Source organism: Poecilia mexicana, unplaced genomic scaffold, assembly GCF_051168715.1.
Source record: "Poecilia mexicana isolate PSO_F unplaced genomic scaffold, ASM5116871v1 scaffold_19, whole genome shotgun sequence".
NCBI lineage: Eukaryota > Metazoa > Chordata > Actinopteri > Cyprinodontiformes > Poeciliidae > Poecilia > Poecilia mexicana.
In genome coordinates, this window is record NW_028263388.1 from 645,361 (window position 1) to 669,942 (window position 24,582).

Consider the following 24,582-nt stretch of genomic DNA (forward strand, 5'->3'; position numbering starts at 1 on the left):
CTGTGGGCAAAATGCTGGAAATTACGGTTGTTTTACCGGAAGTGGGCGGAACCTTTAGAATTGCGTCACTTCCCCTTTAAGCCGGTGCGGAAGTGGTTGGTAGATTGCTGCATCGCGGGGCAGAAGGTCAGGTGAATTGGGTCTGTGATGGTTCTTGGAGCCTGAGCGGCTGAAGCTCTCCTCATGTCCGGGTCCCAGTGCGCGCGGCTGGGCGGGCCGCTGGTCCGCCAGCTGCTGGACTCCGTGGACAGCGTGCTGTTCGACTGCGACGGCGTGATCTGGCGGGGGGACCAGGCCATCCCCGGGGCCGCCCGGGTCATCAGCCTGCTCAAGCAGCGCGGCAAGAAGGTCTTCTTCGTCACCAACAACAGCACCAAGACCCGGAAGATGTACGCCGACAAGCTGTCCTCTCTGGGCTTTGACGCCGCGGAGGACGAGGTGTTCGGAACCGCGTTCTGCTGCGCCGCATACCTGCGGTCGGAGTGCGGGCTGCGGGGCAAGGTTTACCTGGTGGGGAGCGACGCCATGCGGCAGGAGCTGGAGGCCGTGGGCATCCAGGCGGTCGGCGTGGGGCCGGACCCGGTGTCCGGGAAGCAGCTGGACTGGGCCAGCGTGCCTCTGGACCCGGAGGTCCAGGCGGTGGTGGTCGGGTTCGACGAACACTTCAGCTACATGAAGCTGAACCGAGCCATGCAGTACCTGACCCAGAAGGACTGCCTGTTTGTCGGAACCAACAGGGACACCAGGCTGCCTCTGGAGGGGGGCAAGGCGGTTCCAGGTAGGAAGAACACCTGAGAGGGCTTCACTGCTCATTAGTCATTATTATTATTATTATTATTATTATTATTATTATTATATGTAATGAAAGCTGAAGGTTTTTTATTTATACTGAATTTTTTTATAAGAGTTTCATCATAAGTTTTATTATTTTACATGTATAATAATAAAAAAGGACTTCATATGCTTTTTTTATTTGTACAATGAAATATAACAACTTTTTGATTTATATACATAAAATAAAAAAGAACTTCCTAAAGTTTTATGTATTTTTTAATGTATGTAATAGAACTTTGTCATAACTTATTTTGCAATATTTTTAAAAAATATTTAATAGTAATAAAAATAACTTGTTTTACATGTTTGAGTTATTCATATAATTAAATAGCCTTAAGTTTTATTTTTGTAATTTTTTAACTTGTATAATAATTTTTAAGTAATATTTAAAATATAATTTTTTTAAATCCACATGAATGACTGGATCCTGATGATGATCCCAGTTAGGATCAATCAATACTTAGACATGAAGATAATCCACAAGGTTTCTGCATTTAACCTTCCCAGTTATTTAAAACACATTAACAATAATATAAACTGACTGGAGTGGCACTGAAGTAAAGATTTCCTCTAATCTGAGTTAATCTGATTCATATTAAATATGTAAATATGCTGTTCAACATTTTTAGAACAAGGCAATTATAGCCACCTAAACATCCAGTCGTTTTCTATGGCAGCTGTGTGGATGGTTATATTAAGCATTAATTAATTTGTTCAGAACCAAAAGTCCTGAGAGAGAGACGGCTTCGTTAGGTCAAGAAAAGAATAAAAGCAGCGGCTGCAGAGTTCGAGTATTTCTGCCAGGTTACTAACGATCAGAACATCTGAGTTCATGTTTAAAATCATGACAAAAATATAACAATGTTCAAATTCTAGTAAAGACTTAAAAAATAAATAAGCACATCACAAGTTTAATCATAAGCTTTTTATTTTAGATCATTAAAGTTATGAAACCAGTGGGTAGTAATATTAATAAACAGAATATCCCAGTGGAGTAAAACGACTGCTAAAGTCCCTTAAAAAGTTACTCTTGTCAAAGTAACTAGTTACTAGCTGCATCGTGTTTTCCAGCCTCAAACAATAAAAGCCAACTGTGACTCATATAATTAACCTAATATTTGCTATAAAAGCTTTAGTAACAAAATTCCAGGTAAAATCAGTTCAGTGCTGCTTGATACTTTAATGAACATATTAATATCGGTTCTCCACATATAACATCAATTCTTTAAAATATTAAATCAGTCCTAGTTGATGTTAGCCACCAGGACCCCTGCGCTTCCACTGGCCGTCCAGTAGGGGGCGGCGCACAGTGGAGCGGTTTGAGACAATCGGGCTGATTTTCTCTCATTTGTTTACTTTTTGAGAATCATATATTTATATTACATGTTTAAATCAAACTATTTGTGCTTTTTAAAAAAATATATCTGCTCGATTATAAACTAAAAAAATTACAAAAATCAGCAAAAGTCAGATTTTTATAGTGAACAAAACAGTATAAAACATAAACAAAACATAAAAAACGTTTTTGCAGTACAAGAGGGGACCAGTTTCTAAATTTTTCAGGTTGATTTATATTTAATTTTTTATTATTTTGGTTACATTATTTTCTTTAGAGTAAAGCAGGTCAATAATTATGATTCTAGTTATTCCACAATTAAGATGAATGCCAGAACTTTAGTAAATGGAAGCATATTTTTACCAACTCTTGTTTAGCTGTAAAAAAATAAAAAGATGAAAATGTTGCTCTAGAAGTTTTGATGGTTTCTAGAATTGAGGTCGCAGGGTCACCTAAAATCCTTCAGGGGGCCACAAATGGCCCCTGGGCCGCACTTTGAACCCCCTGCTGCAGCCTGACCTGAAGCTTCTGGGTCAGACCGCGACCCTGAAGAACCAGATGATCTGCAGTTTTATCTGGTTCTTCAGGGTTTTTTAGCTCAAAGATGGTGTGTGTTTGTGTAAACAGGAAGTGACATCATTTCCTCCTCCTCTCCAGGTACGGGCTGCCTGCTGCAGGCCGTGGAAACGGCCGCCCAGCGCCAGGCCCAGACGGTGGGCAAACCCAGCCGCTTCATGTTTGAGTGCGTGGCGCAGCGGTTCGGCCTGCGGCCGGAGCGCTGCCTGATGGTCGGCGACCGGCTGGACACCGACATCCTGCTGGGCTCCGCCTGCGGCCTGAAGACGCTGCTGACCCTGACCGGGGTCAGCACCGCCGCCGAGGCCGCCGCCCACCGCGACAGCGGCAGCGCCGAGCGCCGCGCCATGGTGCCCGATTATTACGTGGAGAGCATCGCCGACCTGCTGCCGGCGCTGCAGGGAGAAGACGACCCGTCGCTTTGAAGGGAATATTTTATCACTTGGCTTCAAGCTGCAGATGAAACGTTTATAAAAATGAATATTTATTGAACTGTCACCATGTTGAGACAGATAATCTGTGGAGCTCTTCTGCTTTCTCCTGGTGTTAACTGGAAACAACCAATCAGAGGCAGGAGGCGGGGCTTAGCACTGTCAATCATGGCCTTCTCCCTCTGCTATGCTAGCATAGAATGCTAAGGCTAGTTAGCATAGTGACAGATGACGGTGAATAAACGGTTTTCCTGTATCGGTACGTTGTTTCTCTGCTCTTAGCAGATTTAGCAGCAGCACACGAGGATTATTGACAGCGCTAAGCCCTGCCTCTTGCCTCTGATTGTTTTTTTTTGTTCATTTCTTCAGAGCAGCTGGAGATCCACCTGTCCACTGATTATCTGCCTCATATTAAACTGTAAGTAACATGTAAAACTTACTGCAGCTTTAAATGGAGTCACGGCTGCAGGAAGAGTAAATCCAGCTTGTACTTAATGCTTTGACTAGGCCATTCCTATGATGGAGAGCTGCCGTCTGCAGTATTTGTTTCAGTTCATGCAGCTTTAAGGAAGCACTTTGTTTCCATTCTGTCTGTGATGTCATTTCCTGCTGAGCACCGCCATGTTCAGCCTGCAGCTGTTGGTTCAGGGGTGTCCAAAGCGCGGCCCGGGGCCGTTTGCGGCCCGGGGCCGTTTGCGGCCCTGGCCTGACTCTTTTTGCAGCCCACGACTCCAATTAGAGATGAAAGGTGGTCGATGCAGATGGAGGATTTAGTTTTTTATTTTGAATTGGGGCCAAAATTATTACAGCCACGTTAAAATCTTACAATAGAAGACGCTGAAAAAGTATTGAACCCCCAGACGTTGTGAGGATCACGTCCATCCAGAGCTGCTTCTGATCACTTTAGTAAACCTGGTTTTACTTTTAAGTTACAGACAAATCTAGTTTTTATTGCTCAGAATTGACAAAAATGTTTTTATGCCCTGTAAATTCTCTAATTGGACCGTTTCTTTTAGAGGTAAAACCTGTTTGGATCGATGATTATTTACACACCCCTCAAAAAAATAAAATTTTACTCATTTAATCCTTTGGTTTATTGTTCAGTGGATTAAAAAGTCAGTATTTTGTTTCTTAGTGACCCGTTTGGACACCTCTGCTCCAAAATCTGTTGTTTCCAGTTGGTTCAGTTCATGGTGCAATGACAAGTTATGAAGTCATGCAGGCAGTGCAGTTGGAAGATGTTTGAGATGTTTACTGGTATTATGGATAGAATAAAAAGTCGATTTCTGCTCAAATAAAAACACAAATTTTGATTATCTCAAAGGTTTTCTAGAAAATAACTTGACATTTTATGAGTTTGAAAAGTCAAAAGTTGGCTACAAGAATCTAAGAAATTTTCCAGAAAAACTTATAATTTACCAAGTTTAAGTCAAATATTTTCTGGAAAAAAATTAAAATTTTTAATCTCAGAAATTTTCTAGAAAAATCAAAAATTGAAACATTTTGACCTTTAAATGCAGAAACTTCCAAGTTTTTCCAGAAAATTTCTGAGATTTACCTTCAAAGTTTGTTTTTTTGGCGGAAATCAATTTTTTCTATCTATGGCCGAACCACGCGTTTCTGACCAGTTTGTATCTAAATAATATCAGATGTTTAAGATCCCCAATAAAAGCCAGTATTTTCCCAGCGCCAGCCTCACCTGAGTTTTTCAGCTGAAAGTGACCCTGGTTCTGTCAGCGGCTCCGGTTCTCCTATCGCCTCCGGGCCGCTGACGGCTGCTGTCCGCGTCGCGCCGCTTTGTCCATTGTCCGGGCCGGGCGGCGCGGCCAGGCCGGAAAGGCTGGCCCGCCCGCCGGCCGGCGGAGATCCAACCCGAACCTGCAGGAGGATCAGGAGCTTTTGTGCTCAGGTGTGCTTCCTGCTGGGCGGGGTGGGGGTAAAAAGCGCGTGCCCAGGTGAGCCAGCCTCAGTCGGAGCGGGTCATGACTGCAGACCGATGCGGGTAGCTGCGTGAGGAGCCACCAGAAGAACCAGGATGGTGAAGTGCTGGACGCGTTCAGGAGGCCGGGGCGCGGTAAGGACGGAGGTCAGGCAGGAAGCGGCTCCGGAAAAAATATCAAACTTAATTTACAAAGGGACGAGAGCAGATCAAACATGAGTATATCCAATTGGTGATCCGGATTTGTTACAAAACGGACAGAAAAGCTTTCATGTTCAACAAAAAAAAACTTCAACCAGCGCAGAATGTCACTGATCCAGATACCAATCTGAAAAGTGTGGCGTGCATTTCTATTCAATCCCAAGTTAATCCCAGGTGAAACCGCCGTTCGTTTCCACCAGCTTTCAACATCAGTCTTCAAGTCTGTCCACAGATCCAGTTGGATTCAGGTGTGGACTTTGACTAGGCCACAAACCAGCTGTGGTCTAAACCATCGTCCTGCTGGAAACTGAACCTCCAATCCAGTCTCTGGTTTTCTTCTTGATTCAGCTCCTCAGTATGATGCTGCCACCACCACATCCTCAGTTCCATTTTGGCCTCCTCTTTTCTGCCTCTACTGGCCAAAGGCAGAACAGCGGCCTTTATTCTTGCGGCTCTTCCTGTTGACACTCAGACCTGAGCTGTGGATCGCTGCAGCTCCTCCAGAGCTTCTCTGGTTAAAGCCGTCCTGGAAGCTCTCCACACTTTTCAGATTGTTGTGAATGCTTTTCACTGCTGAAGTCTTTAAAGGCTGCAGACCTGTTGAGGTTCTTGGCGTGTTCTCAGGGTGAAGGTTCTGACTCAGCCCACTTCCCAGCCAAGGCGTTCTGGATCTGCCTGTCGGCGCTGCTGCTCCTGGTCGCCATGGCGATGGGACTGATCGGCTACCTCGCGCTGACCGGGCCGGGCTCTACGGTACCACGCTCACATCCGGACCGCGCTGCGTTCTTCCTTTGAGCCGCCGTCTAAACGGATCTGTTTCCGTCACTTCAGTCCCTGCAGACCGTGCGGCTGACGGCGCCGGACCAGACGGGGGTTCTGCTCAACCAGACGGCTGTTTTGGACCCGCAGAACCACCTGGTGACACTTTCCATCACCGCGGCAGGAAATCAGACGTCCACGGTTCTGTTCGACGTCAAACACGTACGTCCAAGAGATTTTCTACCAATTCTCCTGTAAACCAGGGCTGCAACTAACAGCTGGCTCCATAATTCTAGTTATTCTGATGACTAATTGATGTTTCCGATGATTAATCGATTATCTTAATGATTAATCAGGTAAAAAAAATTGGCAGATTTGTCCTGTCAGCCTTTTAATATGTAATAGAAATGCAGTAAAAGATGCAAAGAAACATTTTAACATCTTACTGCCTAAAAGTCAATAGCAGCATTCCTTTATAAACTCCATCATCTGCAGCAAACGATGAATCGGCAGATAGAAATCCTTCAAACATCGACATGAGAAAAGCTGAACATCGACACAGAGGGACTGATCTGGAGATTATCCATCAATAACTGATGTAAAAGGTGTTTAATAGATTTATTTCCAGAATGTGAAGCTGAAACTGAACTATAAATGTTCTGGCAGAACAGGTTTACAGACTAAAATGTTTTTTATTTTAGATGCAAAATGTTTATTGTATATTAATTATTGCTCTGATTAGTGTTTTTTCAGAAAATGGCCTTTTTAGAATTTCTATTCTCCAGTTAATCAATGACTGAATTAGTAATTTTTTACTTTATTTCCTTTTCTTAACGGGTAAAACCACAAAGAGATCCAGAAGACGGAGCTCAGCAGAAACCAGTCTATTGTTTCAATAGAAAAAAGGATTAATTAATCGGTTAATCGCGATTAATCAGTTCAGCTGTAAATCAAGAATATTCAGGGTCATTTGGAGATGATGATGAAGATGAAGGTAAAGGTGATGAAGATGATGAAGGTGATGAAGGTAAAGATGATGATGATGATGAAGGTGGTGATGATGATGAAGGCAAAGGTGATGAAGGTGATGATGATGATGATGATGAAGGTGATGATGATGGTGATGAAGAGGATGAAGGTGATGATGAAGGTAAATATGATGATGATGATGAAGGTGATGATGATTATGATGATGATGATGATGGTGATGAAGATGATGAAGGTAAAGATGATGATGATGATGAAGATGATGAAGGTGATGATGAAGGTAAAGATGATGATGATGAAGGTGATGATGATGATGATGAAGATGATGAAGGTGATGATGAAGGTAAAGATGATGATGATGATGAAGATGATGAAGGTGATGATGAAGGTAAAGATGATGATGATGAAGGTGATGATGATGAAGGTGATGATGATGATGTTGCTGCAGGGCCTGATCTGCTACCAACCTGCAGACCAGCAGCGCTGCTTCCTTCAGACCATGGAGCGATCCGACTACGACCAGGTGGGCTCCCTGCTCAGCGGACCACAGAACCAGGTGAATGGGCTCAGCAGCGGTTCGGTTCGGTTCTGTCGGGCTCAGCAGCTGCAGCTCTCCCTCCGTGGCCTCCAGGCTGAATCGGTGATCCGATCCGGGCCGGTCCGGTTTCAGCAGCGGCCCGGCCGGGGCACAATGGTCACTCTGTGGCTCTCAAAGGGCCGACTGTTCCTGAGGCTCGATTCAGAGTCCGGTTCCACGCCAGGTATGATTTCTGCTGGATTATCTGATATCTAACAATAATCTGAGGCCGAACGGAGCCGGGTCGTGTTCCTGCATGGACGGCTGCAGATGGAGGAACCTGCTGCTGGAGGCGTAGTGAGTTTACTATCGCAGCCTTTCACTCAGGAAGACCGCTGCTGTGTGTAGCTGTGGTCAGTCATCAGCAGCTCTTTAAGCTCAACATGATTCCTGCTGGTTCTGGTTCTGTCAGCCTGTGTTGGCGTGGTCGTCTGAACGGCGACCCTGTCCTTGCAGGGAGACGTCCAGCTGTCTGGGAACAAGACGCAGAGGCGGACGCGGTTCCTGGGGGTGATGGCGGGCGGTCAGGTGGGCGTGGCCTCGCTGGACGAGCCGCTCCGGACGCTGTGTCGGGACAGAACCGTCCACCGGACCCGCAGGACCGACGGTGAGAGCAGAAACATGCCACTGATGAGATAAATGTTTTCCTTCCACTCAACTCTCCACTCATACACACAGCAGTGACTCTCAGGCTGCTAAGTGGCGCTGAAAATAAAACGTAATCAGTTGTTATCCCAATCAATAACCAATCAAACTGCATCTGTCTGCACCACGCAGCCTGGGAGAAGGAAGGACTCAAACCAGCTGAAACATGAGACGAACTCTGACCTTTCAACTGACTGAAAGGTCATTGTGTCCCTGAACACTGAGTCAGCAGAGACCAACATGCTGCTGACAAAGACTAACATTTAGCCTGAAGGAATTAATGTTTGTTTTTTCAGAGTCACATTTTCACCATTTTATTCATTTATAAATGTCAATTTCAATATTTAATTCAGAGATAAGACCGGCTCCAGACGGGTTTAACAGGGGGCATCGGCTTATTTTGGGCCGGGGGGGCAACATGAATCTACGTAGCAATAATAATATTACTCAAGTAAAAGAAAAAGGTACATTGCAGTAAAACTACTGTCATAAGAACCTTTTTTACAAAAAAGTTACTCAGAAAAACACAGACAGCTAGTCATGTCTGTGTTGTAACAAGTACTACAACACAGACAACATCAGTAGCCTACAGGCTGCTACTTAACAAGCTTAAGGTGCTGTATTGGTGTTAGCTAGTCATCTGTTAGCTAACATTAGCTAGTCATCTGTTAGCTAACATTAGCTAGTCATTTTTAGCTAACATTAGCTAGTCATCTGTTAGCTAACATTAGCTAGTCATCTGTTGGCTAACATTAGCTAGTCATCTGTTAGCTAACATTAGCTAGTCATTTTTAGCTAACATTAGCTAGTCATCTGTTATCTAACATCAGCTAGTAATCTTTTAGCTAACATTAGCTAGTCATCTGTTAGCTAACATTAGCTAGTCATCTGTTAGCTAACATTAGCTAGTCATCTGTTAGCTAACATTAGCTAGTCATTTTAGCTAACATTAGCTAGTCATCTGTTAGCTAACATTAGCTAGTCATCTTTTAGCTAACATTAGCTAGTCATCTGTTAGCTAACACTAGCTAGTCATCTTTTAGCTAACATTAGCTAGTCATCTGTTAGCTAACATTAGCTAGTCATCTGTTAGCTAACATTAGCTAGTCATTTTAGCTAACATTAGCTAGTCATCTGTTAGCTAACATTAGCTAGTCATCTTTTAGCTAACATTAGCTAGTCATCTGTTAGCTAACACTAGCTAGTCATCTTTTAGCTAACATTAGCTAGTCATCTTTTAGCTAACATTAGCTAGTCATCTTTTAGCTAACATTACCTGCATCCAGCAGCTTTACTCAACTCAGTTGGTTAGTTTGGGTAAAAACTGTGCAAAGTTCTTTGCGTTTTGCTGCCGTGATTCTAACATGGATCATGGCAGCTCTGCGCAGCAGCAGCAGGTCTCCGTCACTGCTGTGCAGGTGTGTAAACCCAGCGTGAGTGTCTTAGCATTCGCATTTAAAGGCGGCTCAGAAGAACAGGTTACGACGCGCTAATAACGGATTAAACAGATTTAACTGCTGGAAAAAAAAGTGACAGAAGGTACAGATATGGGAAGTGCTGAAGCTCCTATCAAATCGATGTAGGAATAACAGAGAGTTGGCCACTCTGAGGTAAAAACAGCAAACAGCTTCCAGTCCAGGGGGGCACTGCTGTATCTGTGGGCGGCAACGCCCCCCAATGCCCCCTGCTTCCCCCCAATGCCTGCCCATGCCCCCCAATGAGCCTGGATAAGATTATGATCCAAACTAAATATCTACCTGGCAAACAAGCTTGCTAAGTAAATATGTTGTGTTTAGTTGGCAAGCTGAATATTTAGCTTATGGCTAACTAAAGAATTACATAGCAAGGTGACTTGTGAAATATCTTGTTAGCTTAAAGCTAAATATTTAGTTAGAAAGCCAGTTTGCCCTGTAAATATTTGGCTTACAAGCTAAATAGAAAGCTGACTCATCTCGCAGTAACCAAATCCACCAAATGCTACAAATAAAGTTGACTGACTATTTATTAGCTAACAATCTAGTCTGTATCTAAATTTTTAGTTTGAATCTGTGCCATTTATAAATGAAAATAAAACAAACTGTTTTCTCTTCTGTCAGGCTAAATCACACAAATTATTTCTGTTAATCGACTGTAACTTTTATAAAAACCAAACGAGTTTTAATCTGATTTTCAGCTGTGTGTGGAAAACGTCGGTCCATGTAAACGTTTACCAGCAGCCTATTCTGTTTCTAACCCCCATGGTGTCTCTAATTGCCCCAGGCCCAGGCAAACAGCGGCTGGTCTACTTCTGCATCGACATCTGCTTCCCCAGCAACATCTGTGTGTCGGTGTGTTTCTACTACCTGCCTGAGTGACGGAGGTCAGCCTGGATGCAGGGCTGCTGCCAGCCAGCTCATTCCCATCCTCCAGAGACAGAAAACAGGCCTGGTGGTGGAGCAATGCGCCCCCTGGTGGCACCATCTGGAGGTTCCAGACAGAATCTTTGTTTTTGTTTAGACTGGAGTGTAATTATGTGCAGCCATTGTTGTAGAAATGTTTTTATCTGCCTATTAAAACACATACTGTTGGTATTTATGTTGAAAAGTTGTTTTCATTTAATCTCACAGAAAACAGACGAAAACTGATAAATAATTTGTACATGGTTTATTCCCAGTTGACCCACCAGGCAGAGAAACAGATCTGAACACAGAGCATCACAGACGCGTCACAACCACAAACTTTTAGGATTTTATGCAACAAATTAACGCATCATTTTGAAGTGAAACAGAAATCTGAGAAGTGTGGCGTGCATTTGTGTTCAGCCTCTTTATTCTGACACTCCTGATATCAGATTATAGCAGATGTAAAACTTTAATTCTTTAAATGAGACGTACAGAAAAATCCTGGGTAATTCTACAAACTTTTGTTTATTTTGGGCTGAATATGAAAGCGGTTTATTTTTTATTTTTCTCTTTCCCCTTCACGATAATTCTGTGCGTTTTTTCATCTGAAGTCCCAGTAAGGAGCTCTGAGGTTTGCTGCAATGTGACACAGTGTGAGCTCAGCTGAATGTCCAGTTGTGGTGAATAAATACAGAAACGTGTTGAAATGTGAGGTTTACCTTCTGCTTCTCCTCCTGCCTGCCTGATAAAGTCTGTCCTGTAAAGCCTGAGGCGGCCATGATGCTGCAGGGAAACCTCTAACTCTCCTCCACTGTGAGGAACCGGCTTGCTGGCGTCTTCGTCGTCCCCCTCGTCTTCCTCAGCCGAGCACGCTGTCGTTGAAGGCCAGGCAGACGACGGCCTTCTGGTGGCCGCTGTATTCCCGCTTGATCTCTCCCGTCTCCACGCACCACAGCCGGGCCAGGTTGTCGGAAGACGCTGTGGAAGGAAAAACTGTCATTAAGGACTAAAGAAATCTGTTTAAAGTGGAGGCCAGAAGTTTACATACACTAACCAACATGAGTTTGAGCCTTTGAAGACAGATCACTGCCCTGGGTTAGAATAGTTCAGATCAGTTTAGTTGTGACTTTTTGTCTGATTCAGTTAGTTTAATGAACGTGTTTACTACTTTTGATTAGTTATTGTTGGTTTAATATCGTTTAGTTTTTAATCAGTTATAGATTTAGTTTTTTCATACTTTGGTTCATTTCTAGGTTCAAAACAGTCAAAGTGTTGTGATTATGTTTACATGGATTAGGTAATAAATATTCAACACTAAATACTATTTTCAAAAAATATATTTAATAATTACTGAACAACCAAGTGACTGGAGTTTCCTGTTCACTGGCAGATTATTTCACTTCTAACTTTTTCATCACTATTTCACCTTCTACCATGTGCTGCAATGGCAGCATTATGCTGCGGGTCTGTCGAGGTTAAAGAGGATGAAATAATCTAAAACGACCCAGAGACGATGGAAACTTAGACACTGGCAAACACACATATTACTGGTGTATGTAAAGATCTGATCCTGGAAGTTCCACTCTGATAAAAAGAACTGTTCAAATGAATCATGAGACGCCCACAGGGGCGTCTCCAGGGCTCGTGTACAGACCAGTAACGATGTACTGGGAGTCCCCAGAGAAAGCACAGTCCCACATCCAGCCTCTAGAGGTCTCTCCAGGGTTGTTGCTCTTGATGCTCAGCTCCGTCATGAGGGAGAAATTCGACGTCCTCCAGATTTTACAGGTCTGGTCTGCTGAGCAGGTGGCCAGCAGTCTGGAGGGAACAAACGCAAACACAACTTATTTACAGAGAAAAACAGACAAACTGGCATCTGGAGGAGAGCATGCAGGTCAAAGGTCGCTCACGTAGAGTCTGGGCTGAACTTGCAGCGCAGGGAGTAGCGTTTGTGTGCCGGGATCTTGGTCTTGGGAATCAACTGGGTGACTTCGTCTCCCATCCCTCCAGCCAGGTTCCACACATAGCAGTTTCCCTGCAGAGGAACCAGCAGGTTAAAGCCCCACAGGGGCGTCTCCAGGGCCGCCTCAGGGGGCCGCAGCCCCACAGAGGCGTCTCCAGGGCCGCCTCAGGAGGCCGCAGCCCCACAGGGGCGTCTCCAGGGCCGCCTCAGGGGGCCGCAGCCCCACAGAGGCGTCTCCAGGGCCGCCTCAGGAGGCCGCAGCCCCACAGGGGCGTCTCCAGGGCCGCAGCCCCACAGAGGCGTCTCCAGGGCCGCCTCAGGAGGCCGCAGCCCCACAGGGGCGTCTCCAGGGCCGCCTCAGGGGGCCGCAGCCCCACAGAGGCGTCTCCAGGGCCGCCTCAGGAGGCCGCAGCCCCACAGGGGCGTCTCCAGGGCCGCCTCAGGAGGCCGCAGCCCCACAGGGGCGTCTCCAGGGCCGCTTCAGGGGGCCGCAGCCCCACAGGGGCGTCTCCAGGGCCGCCTCAGGGGGCCGCAGCCCCACAGAGGCGTCTCCAGGGCCGCCTCAGGAGGCCGCAGCCCCACAGGGGCGTCTCCAGGGCCGCCTCAGGGGGCCGCAGCCCCACAGAGGCGTCTCCAGGGCCGCCTCAGGAGGCCGCAGCCCCACAGGGGCGTCTCCAGGGCCGCCTCAGGAGGCCGCAGCCCCACAGGGGCGTCTCCAGGGCCGCTTCAGGAGGCCGCAGCCCCACAGGGGCGTCTCCAGGGCCGCCTCAGGGGGCCGCAGCCCCACAGAGGCGTCTCCAGGGCCGCCTCAGGAGGCCGCAGCCCCACAGGGGCGTCTCCAGGGCCGCCTCAGGGGGCCGCAGCCCCACAGAGGCGTCTCCAGGGCCGCCTCAGGAGGCCGCAGCCCCACAGGGGCGTCTCCAGGGCCGCCTCAGGGGGCCCACTGCCCCACAGGGGCGTCTCCAGGGCCGCCTCAGGAGGCCACAGCCCCACAGGGGCGTCTCCAGGGCCGCCTCAGGGGGCCGCAGCCCCACAGGGGCGTCTCCAGGGCCGCCTCAGGGGGCCGCAGCCCCACAGGGGCGTCTCAAGGGCCGCCTCAGGGGGCCGCAGCCCCACAGGGGCGTCTCCAGGGCCGCCTCAGGGGGCCACAGCCCCACAGGGGCGTCTCCAGGGCCGCCTCAGGGGGCCGCAGCCCCACAGAGGCGTCTCCAGGGCCGCCTCAGGAGGCCGCAGCCCCACAGGGGCGTCTCAAGGGCCGCGTCAGGGGGCCGCAGCCCCACAGGGGCGTCTCCAGGGCCGCCTCAGGGGGCCGCAGCCCCACAGGGGCGTCTCCAGGGCCGCCTCAGGGGGCCGCAGCCCCACAGGGGCGTCTCCAGGGCCGCCTCAGGGGGCCGCAGCCCCACAGGGGCGTCTCCAGGGCCGCCTCAGGGGGCCGCAGCCCCACAGGGGCGTCTCCAGGGCCGCCTCAGGGGGCCGCAGCCCCACAGGGGCGTCTCCAGGGCCGCCTCAGGGGGCCGCAGCCCCACAGAGGCGTCTCCAGGGCCGCCTCAGGAGGCCGCAGCCCCACAGGGGCGTCTCCAGGGCCGCCTCAGGGGGCCGCAGCCCCACAGGGGCGTCTCCAGGGCCGCCTCAGGAGGCCACAGCCCCACAGGGGCGTCTCCAGGGCCGCCTCAGGAGGCCGCAGCCCCACAGGGGCATTTCCAGGGCCGCCTCAGGAGGCCACAGCCCCACAGGGGCGTCTCCAGGGCCGCTTCAGGGGGCCCACTGCCCCCAGAAATATTCTCAACCCTCACTGAAATAAATCTGTGAGATTTCTGTTTGTTTGTTATTTCAAAAAACTGCCAACAAATTCCATATATTGTGGTCGTAATGAGTTTCAATAAATAATCACATATAGTATAATTTTTAAAGGGGCAGTCTCGTCATGTTATGTTTTTCCTGCAGTTTTCCTTTGATTCTTTCATGTTTGAGAAGTCCTTTAATCTCCATGGCAACCATTCAGCTGTTTAACGCCTGGGTGGACCTAGCTCCACCTCCGAGGCGCAGCTCCTCCCCCAATCAACTCCTTCAGACTAGCCAGCAGCAATTAGCAATCAGCTGAGCTCATTATAGGAGCTGCTGCTGAGAGTAGCGCTGGTAAAAACACTAAAGGGTTAATAGAGGAGCCATGTTGGATGACTTCCTGGGGCGGAGCTTCAGGAAGAGCAGGAGTTCTTAAAGAGATAGAGGCCCAATTTCAAGACTTTAAATTCAGATGTCAAATTTATTTTAAGTCATGTTCAATACATGCATATATATGTATGCATTTTTATAACAATTGAATGTAACCGTTAATTGATTTATAAAATGGCACCATGTGCCTGGAAAACATAATACTGCCCCTTTAACTCAAATAAGATCATAAATGTTAACATCATGTTGCATTATTTAAAATGATTATTATTTCACTTTCTACTAGTTTTTAGATGTACTGTTTAAAACAAGTGCTACGAATTAGCTTTGCTATAAGCATTATGATGTGAACGTGGGACTGCTGTTCTGTTTGTCTGTCAATGTGTGTCTGTCCCTATCAAATAAACTGAAATTAAATTAAATTAAATTTGTCAGCTCCCCTTTAATTACTCGTATAATAGTCAGTGGATTGGTATGAAACATGACTAACTACTCAGAAGATGACACAGGCATGAAAGTTTGCACTGAAGTTTTTCTAAAGGAACCTAATAATTTTAGCTGCAGAGAATTATTATTATCTTAGCAATGTTTGCTAGGAAATAATTTTATGTTATATTTATGAACTGTTTACAGTTATATTTTGTAGTAGGAGAGTTTTCTACTTTAAAAATGGAAAGCATCTTTCGGTTTTGTTGCAGTTTGAGCCATTTTGTTCTCGCCCGCTGCACTGCTGCTGGGGCCTAAACCCCCATCGTCCTTAAAACCCAGTGACGGCCCTGCCGGCTCGTGCTCTGTGCTGCCTGACTGACCGAGCTGTTGACTGCAGCCATGTAGCTGGCGTCTGGGTCGATGTGGACCGAGTTGACGGAAACCTCGGGTTCTGGAATCAGCTGCTCATTGTGATCCGTTTTCAGGTCCCAGACATGAATGACGCCGCTCTGGTCTCCCACTATCAGCTCAGCCTGGAAAACACACAGACCATGAAGCAAACGCTGCGTGACTCCAACACAAACCGCAGCGTCGGCTTATCTGGAGGCAAACCGTTTCCCAAACTGGGGTGTGCAGAGGAGGGCAGAGGGCCACAAACTGAACTCAAGCAAAAGCAGAACTACTTCAACATGTTTTCACTCAAGTAAAAGTAAAAAGTACCCGTCTAAGAAATTACTCAAGTTAGAGTAAACAGGTATTCGGCAAAACTCAGGTACTGAGTAACTGATGAAATGATGAATCATTTAATATTTAAAATTTACATCATCAGACGGACCAAAATATAAAGTTATGTGGAAATTAAAATATTTCAAAATGAAAATAATTGATATAAATACCACAACTGCAAAATAAAAACAGGCAAAAGAAACATTTTTCCAAATGACAAAAACTGCAGGTCTGTGTCTGGTTTGGTTAAAATAAGTTAATACATTTTACTCAAGTATGAGTAGCAATACGTCATAATAAAATTACTCAAGTAGAAATTAAAACGTACAGCATAGTAAAAGTATATTTCTCCCAAAAACTTCCTCAGGTAAATGTACCTAGTTACTCTGGAGCAGCAGACTCACCTGGTTGGGATGTAGACACACACAGTTAATGGGAGCGTTGACCTGGAAGATCCTCTGGCACTGCAGGTTCCTGGACCTGAACAAGGACAGCGGCTCAGCCTGCTGCACGGCGAGCTAACGGTGAGCTAACACCGGCGGTACCTGAGGTCCCAGATGCGAGCCATGCAGTCCTCTCCTCCCGTGTACATCCAGCGCCCGTCCTCATGGAAACCCACGGACGTGATGTTCTTGCTGACGCCATCGTAGTTGATGACCGGGTTCGGATTGTTAGAGTTCAGGTCATACATGCGGATGTGCTGATAGCCTGGAAATCACACATTCAGACGCAACAAGCAGAAGCCGCAATAAAAAGCTTCTTTATGCAGTCGGAGCAAACAAGAATGAGAAACAGCTCCAGTCTGCAGATGCTCAAAGCTGGTAGAACCGTAAAGACTGCAGCGAAATGTGATTCAAATGAACACATAGAAACACCCACCACACTTTTCAGATTTTTAGTCGTAAACATTTTGAAGAATCTTTATCCTTCCACATATAAACCTGCTTTATTGAAACAGATAACATAGAACATGTAAAACAGTTGATGAAGTGTCGAACTGACCTGCAGCAGCTATCATGCTGCGGTCAGGTGTGACCTCCAGAGAATTCACCTGCTGCAGGGAGGAGTTAAGGATCACCTGTTACCGGGCAGATTATTAAACCACTGAAAATATTCAAATGTCTTAATGATGTAGCTTACATACAGAATGATTACTGTCTCTTTAAGTAACGAGGGAAAGCCCAGATGATGATGTCATGGACGGGTTCTGGTCCAAAACCCCAGAACAAAAACCAAATACCTTGTGGGGGTGGCAGCATCATGCTGCGGGGACTGTTTTACTGCAGGAGGAACTGATGAAATTCATTAAAAAAAATGCAACATGGATAGATATCAGCCAGGAAGTTAAAGTCAGGTCCAAATGGGTCCAAATGGGCCCAGATGTCCCTCCGCATCCAGTCAGACTACAATCCTGACCCAGTTCTGCTGGTTCTGTCAGGAATAGACCAGAACTCCAGAAAACCATGGAGAGAAGCTTCTGGAAGGAAACCCAGAACCTAAAGTCATTCAGCTCCAAGGCAACGTGAGTAATAAACTTTATTTATAAGTACACTTCATTTACATAGCACCTTTTGCAGGCCAGAAACCACAAAGTGCTTTACATAATATAAAGCATAAAGAAGACAGTTACTTCTGTTTTTATAGTAACTTTTAGAATAAAGTTCTGTTACAAGTTTATTGTAAGGTTACGACTTTATTCTTATTTGAAAACTTTATTCATGTGAAGTTAAGATTATTCTCGTAAACTTATGACTTTAAGTCCCTAATATTACCACTTAATTCCCCTGATGTTATAAGTTTATTCTCCTAACATTCCTAATATTAAAATCCCTCGGCTCTTCGCGGTTCAACATTCCCTGATTTTCTGTGGGATGTGACTTAAAATGATTTGCCAATTTTTTCAACATATCCAAAACATTTGAGAGAAAATGAATCTTTGTGGACGCAATGCTGCGTGACGCGCTATAGTAAGTAAAGTGTAATCAAATAAAGCACAATATAAGACATAATATTGTCTTATGTCTTATACGACATATAAATGTGCAACTTATAAAGTTGCTCTGATTTAACCTCAGACAGACAGGGCGACAGGATACGGAGTCCTGGTGCTGGACCGTCCGGGTGCAGATCCCGCTGTGGGCCTGCCAGAACCGGACCGTGTGGTCGTATCCGGCCGTGGCCAGGATGACCGGGTCGCTGCCCACCGTCCCTTGGTTCACATTCATGGTTCTGCAACTGGAAGGTGAACCCTGCTAAAGCTTAAAAACAAGAAATATTCCCTTTACCAGCGTCAGAAAAACATATTATTACGTCACCATGTCTGATCCTAACCAGCTTAGCTTCTAGAAAATAAATAAATCTAGCTCTGCTGGAACTAAAACACAGTTTCTGATAGTGTTTATTTTGTTTACATTACCTTCTGTTCTCGCTCCTGTGCTGGCACGGCTCCGTAAAATGTTCGTCAGAAACCTGAAACTGGGCCTAAAGAGTTCCGCCTGGATAAAATAATGGAACACTACCGCCACCTGCTGGTGCATTTCATTATACCTGAACACACTGCAGCTTTAAACATCTTTTTCCTGAATGGAAGATAACTTTTTCTAGACTTTTACTATGGAGGACGGATAAAATATGGAGATAAATAAATGACCTGTTAAAGTATTGATTGCATCCAAAAACTAAAAAAATAACTTTTATTTATTTTATATTATTATTTATATTATTTAATGTTCCATTTTATTTCCATGCTTATTGCTCAACGAGTTTCCTTTCTTATTTCATTATTTATGTTCTTATTAATTTAACATTTTCTATTACTCACATTTCCATTTAATCATTTTTTTCTATATTCTCTATGTATAATTTCTGTATTTATTATTTTTAAATTGGCTCACTTTATTATACATCAGTTTATTATACTTTCTGAAGAGGAATAAAGTTATTAAATTGCTGTTGTAGATGATAAAAAATATTAATTTATGTCACACTATAATTAAACAAGTAGGCAAAGTTATCATTTTTTGATGCAATATTTGGCAAGTTATTTACTCCATCAAGCAATTTATTCATTTAAGTATTTAATACAATTTTGACAGGGTTTGACCTCCATATTTTCTAAGTAAAATTTTAAATACAGGATGGATGGATGAAATTTTAGAGGGTCTGCAAACATAAATATTCTTGCAATTTTCTTTATCTTGACATTAAAATACCTTTTCAAACTGCTTACGAATCCTGAGTTCAGTATTGACCACTTAATAAATGTAATAAATATTGAAACATTTCACAGAATAGCTATGGATGCTTTTAAATCATTTATTTAACACATATTTAATAATCTAACAAGCTGTCCATGCTAACAGAATAAATAGATTTAGATGAATAAGTTAAATAAATATTATCTGTGAGTTAGTTAGTTGCGGCTGCATCACTGCTCCTGCAGCAGGGCAGACATGCTCTGCTTCACCTCTCCGGGGTCGGCCAGCGAACAGCCCAGGATCGTCCCCCTCATCCCGCTCTTCATCCTGGCACAGGGGAGGATCTGCAACACATCCCTGGCATTAAACACCTGACTCGTCTCCATAGCAACACCAATCCATGCCTGCGGTACCTTCAGGTATATTTTGCACCGTTCCAGCAGAAACCTCCACTTTAGCGCCGTCCGCTGACCGTCGGTCAAACTGACAAACTCTTCCGTCTGCAACACAGGAAGGGATGGTTGGTCTACTGGTGAACTTTGACCCCAGATGCGTCAGTGAGGAGGAACGGACCGTGCAGCCGAGGGTCTGCTCTGCCACGGGGCCGCGCAAGCTGCAGGCCTGCAGGGTACCGGTGTGGTCGGTGACGTCCACCAGCAGGTCGAAGGCGGTGCAGGCCGTCAGCGGCCGCTCGCCGCCCGGACACAGTGGGTTGCTGCAGTGCTGCAGCTCCTGCTGCACCAGGAAGCGGCACCTGGCACTGGGAGGCAAAGCGGGTCAGCGCACAGTCGCCGGCACCGTGGTGCATTCAGGAGCCGTCTGGGGCAGTGACTTGGAGTACCAGCGCGTCCTGAACACTTTGGACACGGACGAGTCCAGGTCCAGCTTGGAGACAAAGCCGTAGGCGAGGCTGAAGAACGGCTCGGCGTTTTCTCTGGCCTTCTCCTTTAGCTGCTTCACCGTAAACACGGCTGTGATGGACGCCACTGCAACAAGACGCCGCAGTTACTGCAACAAAACACTGCAGAGTGGACCAGGGAAGACTCTTTGCTGTTGCTGCTGTTGGCGGATGTAGCTAGTGCGTCAGATTAACAGGCGTACCAGAAACATGGGAATAAAAAGGTTCCAGTTTGGGATTTTTATATGTAAAATAGATATGATAAATTGTGTTAAAGAGCAGCGTGCGAGTGCTACTGCCTTCACCTGCATGATCCAATTATATTTAATAAAACAGAGGAAATGATGACTCATCAGGTTCCAGAGTGTAATTGCTCCTCAAACCCACCAGGTGGATCCTCCAGAGCCTCATCTTGGTCTAGAGCTCCAGACTCTGACAGGTCTTTCACATAGCTGAACAACAAGCTGGCTTCTCTCGTGTCTGAGGGCCAGTGAGCACATTTAGACACTTTAAAACCTGATGTTACTGGGTCTGGGTCTGGTTCTGATCGCTCAGACTGTGTGGCTGTGTTTTCTCACCAGGGTTGACAGTAATGATGGTTTTGGAGCTCACCGTCGCCACCATGCTGCCACGGAAGCTGTCAAAACTCATCTTTGCATCGGCAACAAAGAGAACTGGAAAATAAAACCAGTTCAGCGAATGGAGAGGCAGAGAATCCAGCAGCTGGGCTGAGAAGCAGCTGTTACCGGTTTCTCTGGGTACCAGGTTCTGCAGGAGCTGAATGGCCTCCCGGTCCCAGCTGGGGACAAACAAAGATAAATGATCATAAATCCCTGATCAGGAGGCATCAGGAGGAAACGTGGCGGTCCCAAACAAACCTGATGAGGGGAAATGATGAGACGGAGTCATCAAACAGCTTCAGCTCCAGCCTCTGGCCTCTGCGTCCGTCTGAGGTGACAAACTGCTTCGTTTCTCCGATCTGACCAGAGGAAACAGACCGCTTCAGACGGCAGCAGCTTCAGTCCTTCCAGGTTTCACTGTCAGCTTTATTATCCTGCATGTTCAACCAAAAACACTGCAACCCATCTGAGCGCCACCAGAAAACTGACGCGTTTTTAGATGTTTCACCAGAACATGAACTTTATTGCATCTCTGTACACATTAAAAGATGCAAAACAACAACAACAAAAACAAACAATTTGATCATCTGCAGCTAAAAATCAACACGAGAAAATCTGAACATCAATAGTGTGCATGGATGACCTGGAGATTATTATTGATAAACTGATTAATGACTGGATAGAAAACGTGTTTAGTAGATTTTCTACTGGATGTGAACCAGGTGAAGCTAAAACTGAAGTACAGTTCTGGTAGGACAGATTTACAGACAAAGAAGTTTTTTTTCTTATCTTAAATGCAAAATTTATAGATGTATTGTCCAGTTTTGGTTAAATTACAGTTCTGAGGTAGTTGTTCTTTTTTAGAGTGTCTATAGTCCAGTTAATGATTAATTGATTAGGGGATTATTTCAATATGCCCTGTGATGGACGGGCGACCTGTCCAGGTGACCCCGCCTCTCGGCTGTTGACCTCTGGAGAGCAGCACCAGCACCCCACCAGGGATAAGCGTGGAAGACAATGGATGGATCTTTTCAATAATTGATTAATCTGATTGATTGTTTCAGCTCATAAAATCTTGATTATAAAAAGATTAATACTTTGTGTCGTATTTACCATTTAGCGTTCTAAGATGTCAGTGATGATTTTACCCTGACCACAGAGAAAAAGTTTCCCTCTGCATCCACCACCTGTCCTCAGATTTGTATCACTCCTGAAATGCCACAGTCGGCCCCCAAGCCGCAGCTTGGACACCCTGGTTTGGTGCACAGCAGCGGAGCTGAATCGGGAAGCCGGCGCCCCGTACCAGTTTGACGGCTGCCAGGACGTTGATGACGGCGCCGTCCAGCTGCTGGCCGTTGGCCACGATGTCGGCCAGGGAGTAGAAGTCTCTGCTGTCCTTCACCGGCAGGTGAAGCAGCGGCAGCAGCCGCTCCACGCCGTCGCCACACACACTCACCTGGGAGTGGGTCTCTGTCAGCAGCAACCTGTAGTGGCTGCAGCAGCACAAACCCTGCTAACATCACGCTTTATGGCATTTCACAGGAGTTTAATATCACTGAATGTCTCTGAGTCGTATTTACCATAACCTGACCCACTTACCTCGGTGTTGCCGGGCAGAACTTGTCTCCTTTCTCCGGGTCTTTGGTGGAAACTAAAGGATTTTCAATGATCACTAAGAAACAAGCAAATAACACGACTGTTAGAAAAGACATTCAAATAATTTATTATTATATTAATATTTATTTTTAGGCGTTGGTTTAAATCAGAGTTCCTACAGATTTTAAGTTCAAATTTCATACTTTTCCAGATATAAATCTTTGTAAAATTCTTAATTTATTGTTTAATTCAACATATAAATGATTACCAAGAGAACACCAAAGACAGTTATCAGTTCAAAGTTTAAATGTTTACAAACAACCAAAATAACAGGAAGGAAGGAAGGAAAGAAACATGGAAGAAAGGAAGAACAAAAGGAAAGATGAAATGTAAAAAAGAAAGAAAAACATTTTATTATATATATATATATATATATATATATATATATATATATATATATATATATATATATATATAATAGTTTTAGTCACAAAAAATACAATTGAATAAGTTTTCCATATTTTGCAAATTAATATAACAAAACCTTGGTCATAAAAACAGCCTATCATTAAAATTTCAACAGAAAATATTTGGAGTCATCCTTTCTGGCTTCTAATGTTTCTATGTTACATATATTTAACTGAGGATCCTGGCAGAAGAGCCGGCCGGTCGTCCTCACCGCAGTCTCCGATGCTGAAGCTGTCGGCCAGCCCGCTGATGAACGCCTCGCCGCCCCAGGCCGACACATTGATGAAGAACTCTGCAGAGTCTCTTATGGTGAAGCCAAAGGTGAATCGTTCAATCTCAATATCTGTAATCAGAGGAGAAACAGATTTGATTTGTGCACTAGGTTTTTAAATAATACAGGGATGAGCAGCAGAGGGCGCTGGTGTTCAACACAGCCAGGTTAAAAGCAGGTTAGGCTTAAGAGGTGAAAAAGAGAGACTTGTACTGACTTTTTCTATCGGGGAAACTTCTCACATCCGTTTTTCCAATGATGACCCCAAAGACTTTCTGGAAAACATTATCACAAAGAAACAGAAAGCGACAAAATCTGTGGGAATTTAAATAATTCAGCCCAAATTACTCAATAAGTACATGTCTGAAAGTACACAGCGTTCAAAACCATAAGGTAACGTCCCAGCCAAATAACCACGGAAGTTTATTCTGGGAAATCCGCAGTAATAATATAAGCTGTGAACTCACAGCATGGGAGAGGTTGGGGTGAAGCTCGGAGATGGAAATGTAGCTCTGAGAAGCCATTTGATGCGCACTTTATGGAAAAACACGAATAGGATAAAGCACACAAAATAAAAATACGTATTTTACGCATTTATTTTTGTAAAAGATTTGAAAATAAAGCTGAATCTAATGTTAGCTTTAGCTAAAAGAAACGTTTACCGTAGCTAAAGCTATTCTAACGCTGCCTAAACAAAAACATTCATAAATTATTTTCAGCTAACTTTAGTCAAAGACTACTATTAATATTAAACAATGTTGTTAATATTAACCCGTGTATTATAAATCGCTGTCTTTCACCTGCCCACGTCGTTTTATCACGAAAGGTTTTGTTTGACTTTTCGCGCCGCTGCAAATATCGGCGCACGCGACTGAACACAGATGCTGCCTTCAATGTTGTCGGAAACAAGAGCATCATAGTTGTTTGTTCTAAAGGAGGCGTTTAATTAATAATCTGCTGATATTATTATGAATGTAAAACTGATTCATTTTCTTGTAATACAAGAATTTCACACACTTCTGACTAACAGAGGTGTGAGGATTTGGTTTTTCTGTGTGTCAATTTAGTTCCTGTGTTGTGTCGTCCGGTCTGCCCTGATTGCTCCAGCTGTGTCTCGGGTTCCCTGAGTACCTCTTGTGTGTTTAATCCCACCTGTATCTGTGTTTCCCCGTCGGATCCTTGTCTTTGCTCTCTTACGTTGAGTCCATCCGTCCATTCTCTGTACACCCTTGTCCCTCCTGCCTTTCTCCAGCTGGGCAGGTCACAGCTTACGTTGAGTCGTTGTCTACCAGTGTTTGAGTTTTAGTTTTATTGCTCACCTGTGCTGCCTGGACTTTTGTTCTCTCTGAAGATCCTCATTAAATCCTCAAAACTCAGTTGCTGCCTCACATCTTTGCTTTTGGATCAGAACCTCAACAACCAGAATCATGACAACAGGTAACATCTGTTCTGCTAAAGAGTGGAGAAGGGTTTATGCTTTAAGCATGAAAGTCTTTGACATGTCAAAGAGGTTTTTGGTCAGAAAAAAAATGCAGATTATCTAATTTTTAAGTTAGAGGTTCCAAAAGGTGGGTTT

The 24,582-nt window shown here is 45.2% G+C and overlaps 4 protein-coding genes and 1 long non-coding RNA gene across 5 annotated transcripts; 3 read left to right on the forward strand and 2 right to left on the reverse strand.

Annotated features, from left to right (window-relative positions):
* Positions 1 to 46: 46 nt before the first annotated feature.
* On the forward strand, positions 47 to 4,864 carry pgp (phosphoglycolate phosphatase). The gene is made up of 2 exons (XM_014975199.2): positions 47 to 778; positions 2,828 to 4,864. Exons 1-2 carry the CDS (start codon positions 184 to 186, stop codon positions 3,169 to 3,171), a joined length of 939 nt encoding a protein of 312 aa, XP_014830685.1. The 5' UTR covers positions 47 to 183; the 3' UTR covers positions 3,172 to 4,864.
* Positions 3,406 to 10,725, forward strand: bricd5 (BRICHOS domain containing 5). Its single transcript, XM_088001033.1, has 8 exons — positions 3,406 to 3,436; positions 3,547 to 3,595; positions 4,915 to 5,113; positions 5,942 to 6,070; positions 6,149 to 6,298; positions 7,512 to 7,619; positions 8,097 to 8,247; positions 10,545 to 10,725. Exons 1-8 carry the CDS (start codon positions 3,406 to 3,408, stop codon positions 10,637 to 10,639), a joined length of 912 nt encoding a protein of 303 aa, XP_087857159.1. The 3' UTR covers positions 10,640 to 10,725.
* A 188-nt stretch (positions 10,726 to 10,913) lies between these two features.
* On the reverse strand, positions 10,914 to 18,461 carry mlst8 (MTOR associated protein, LST8 homolog (S. cerevisiae)). The gene is made up of 9 exons (XM_014975202.2): positions 18,373 to 18,461; positions 18,053 to 18,214; positions 16,959 to 17,010; positions 16,502 to 16,664; positions 16,361 to 16,436; positions 15,611 to 15,763; positions 12,577 to 12,701; positions 12,321 to 12,484; positions 10,914 to 11,644 (listed from the first exon to the last, which is right to left on the reverse strand). Exons 2-9 carry the CDS (start codon positions 18,179 to 18,181, stop codon positions 11,526 to 11,528), a joined length of 981 nt encoding a protein of 326 aa, XP_014830688.1. The 5' UTR covers positions 18,182 to 18,214; positions 18,373 to 18,461; the 3' UTR covers positions 10,914 to 11,525.
* Positions 17,344 to 19,995, forward strand: LOC148153545 (uncharacterized). The gene is made up of 3 exons (XR_015766323.1): positions 17,344 to 17,478; positions 19,490 to 19,572; positions 19,665 to 19,995. It is a non-coding gene; the product is annotated as an uncharacterized LOC148153545 (long non-coding RNA).
* Positions 19,256 to 24,140, reverse strand: meiob (meiosis specific with OB-fold). The gene is made up of 14 exons (XM_014975201.2): positions 23,807 to 24,140; positions 23,474 to 23,540; positions 23,224 to 23,281; positions 22,947 to 23,078; positions 22,271 to 22,343; positions 21,975 to 22,164; positions 20,930 to 21,030; positions 20,798 to 20,850; positions 20,630 to 20,725; positions 20,439 to 20,531; positions 19,995 to 20,139; positions 19,727 to 19,913; positions 19,567 to 19,653; positions 19,256 to 19,497 (listed from the first exon to the last, which is right to left on the reverse strand). Exons 2-14 carry the CDS (start codon positions 23,528 to 23,530, stop codon positions 19,384 to 19,386), a joined length of 1,386 nt encoding a protein of 461 aa, XP_014830687.1. The 5' UTR covers positions 23,531 to 23,540; positions 23,807 to 24,140; the 3' UTR covers positions 19,256 to 19,383.
* Between the last annotated feature and the right edge of the window lie 442 nt (positions 24,141 to 24,582).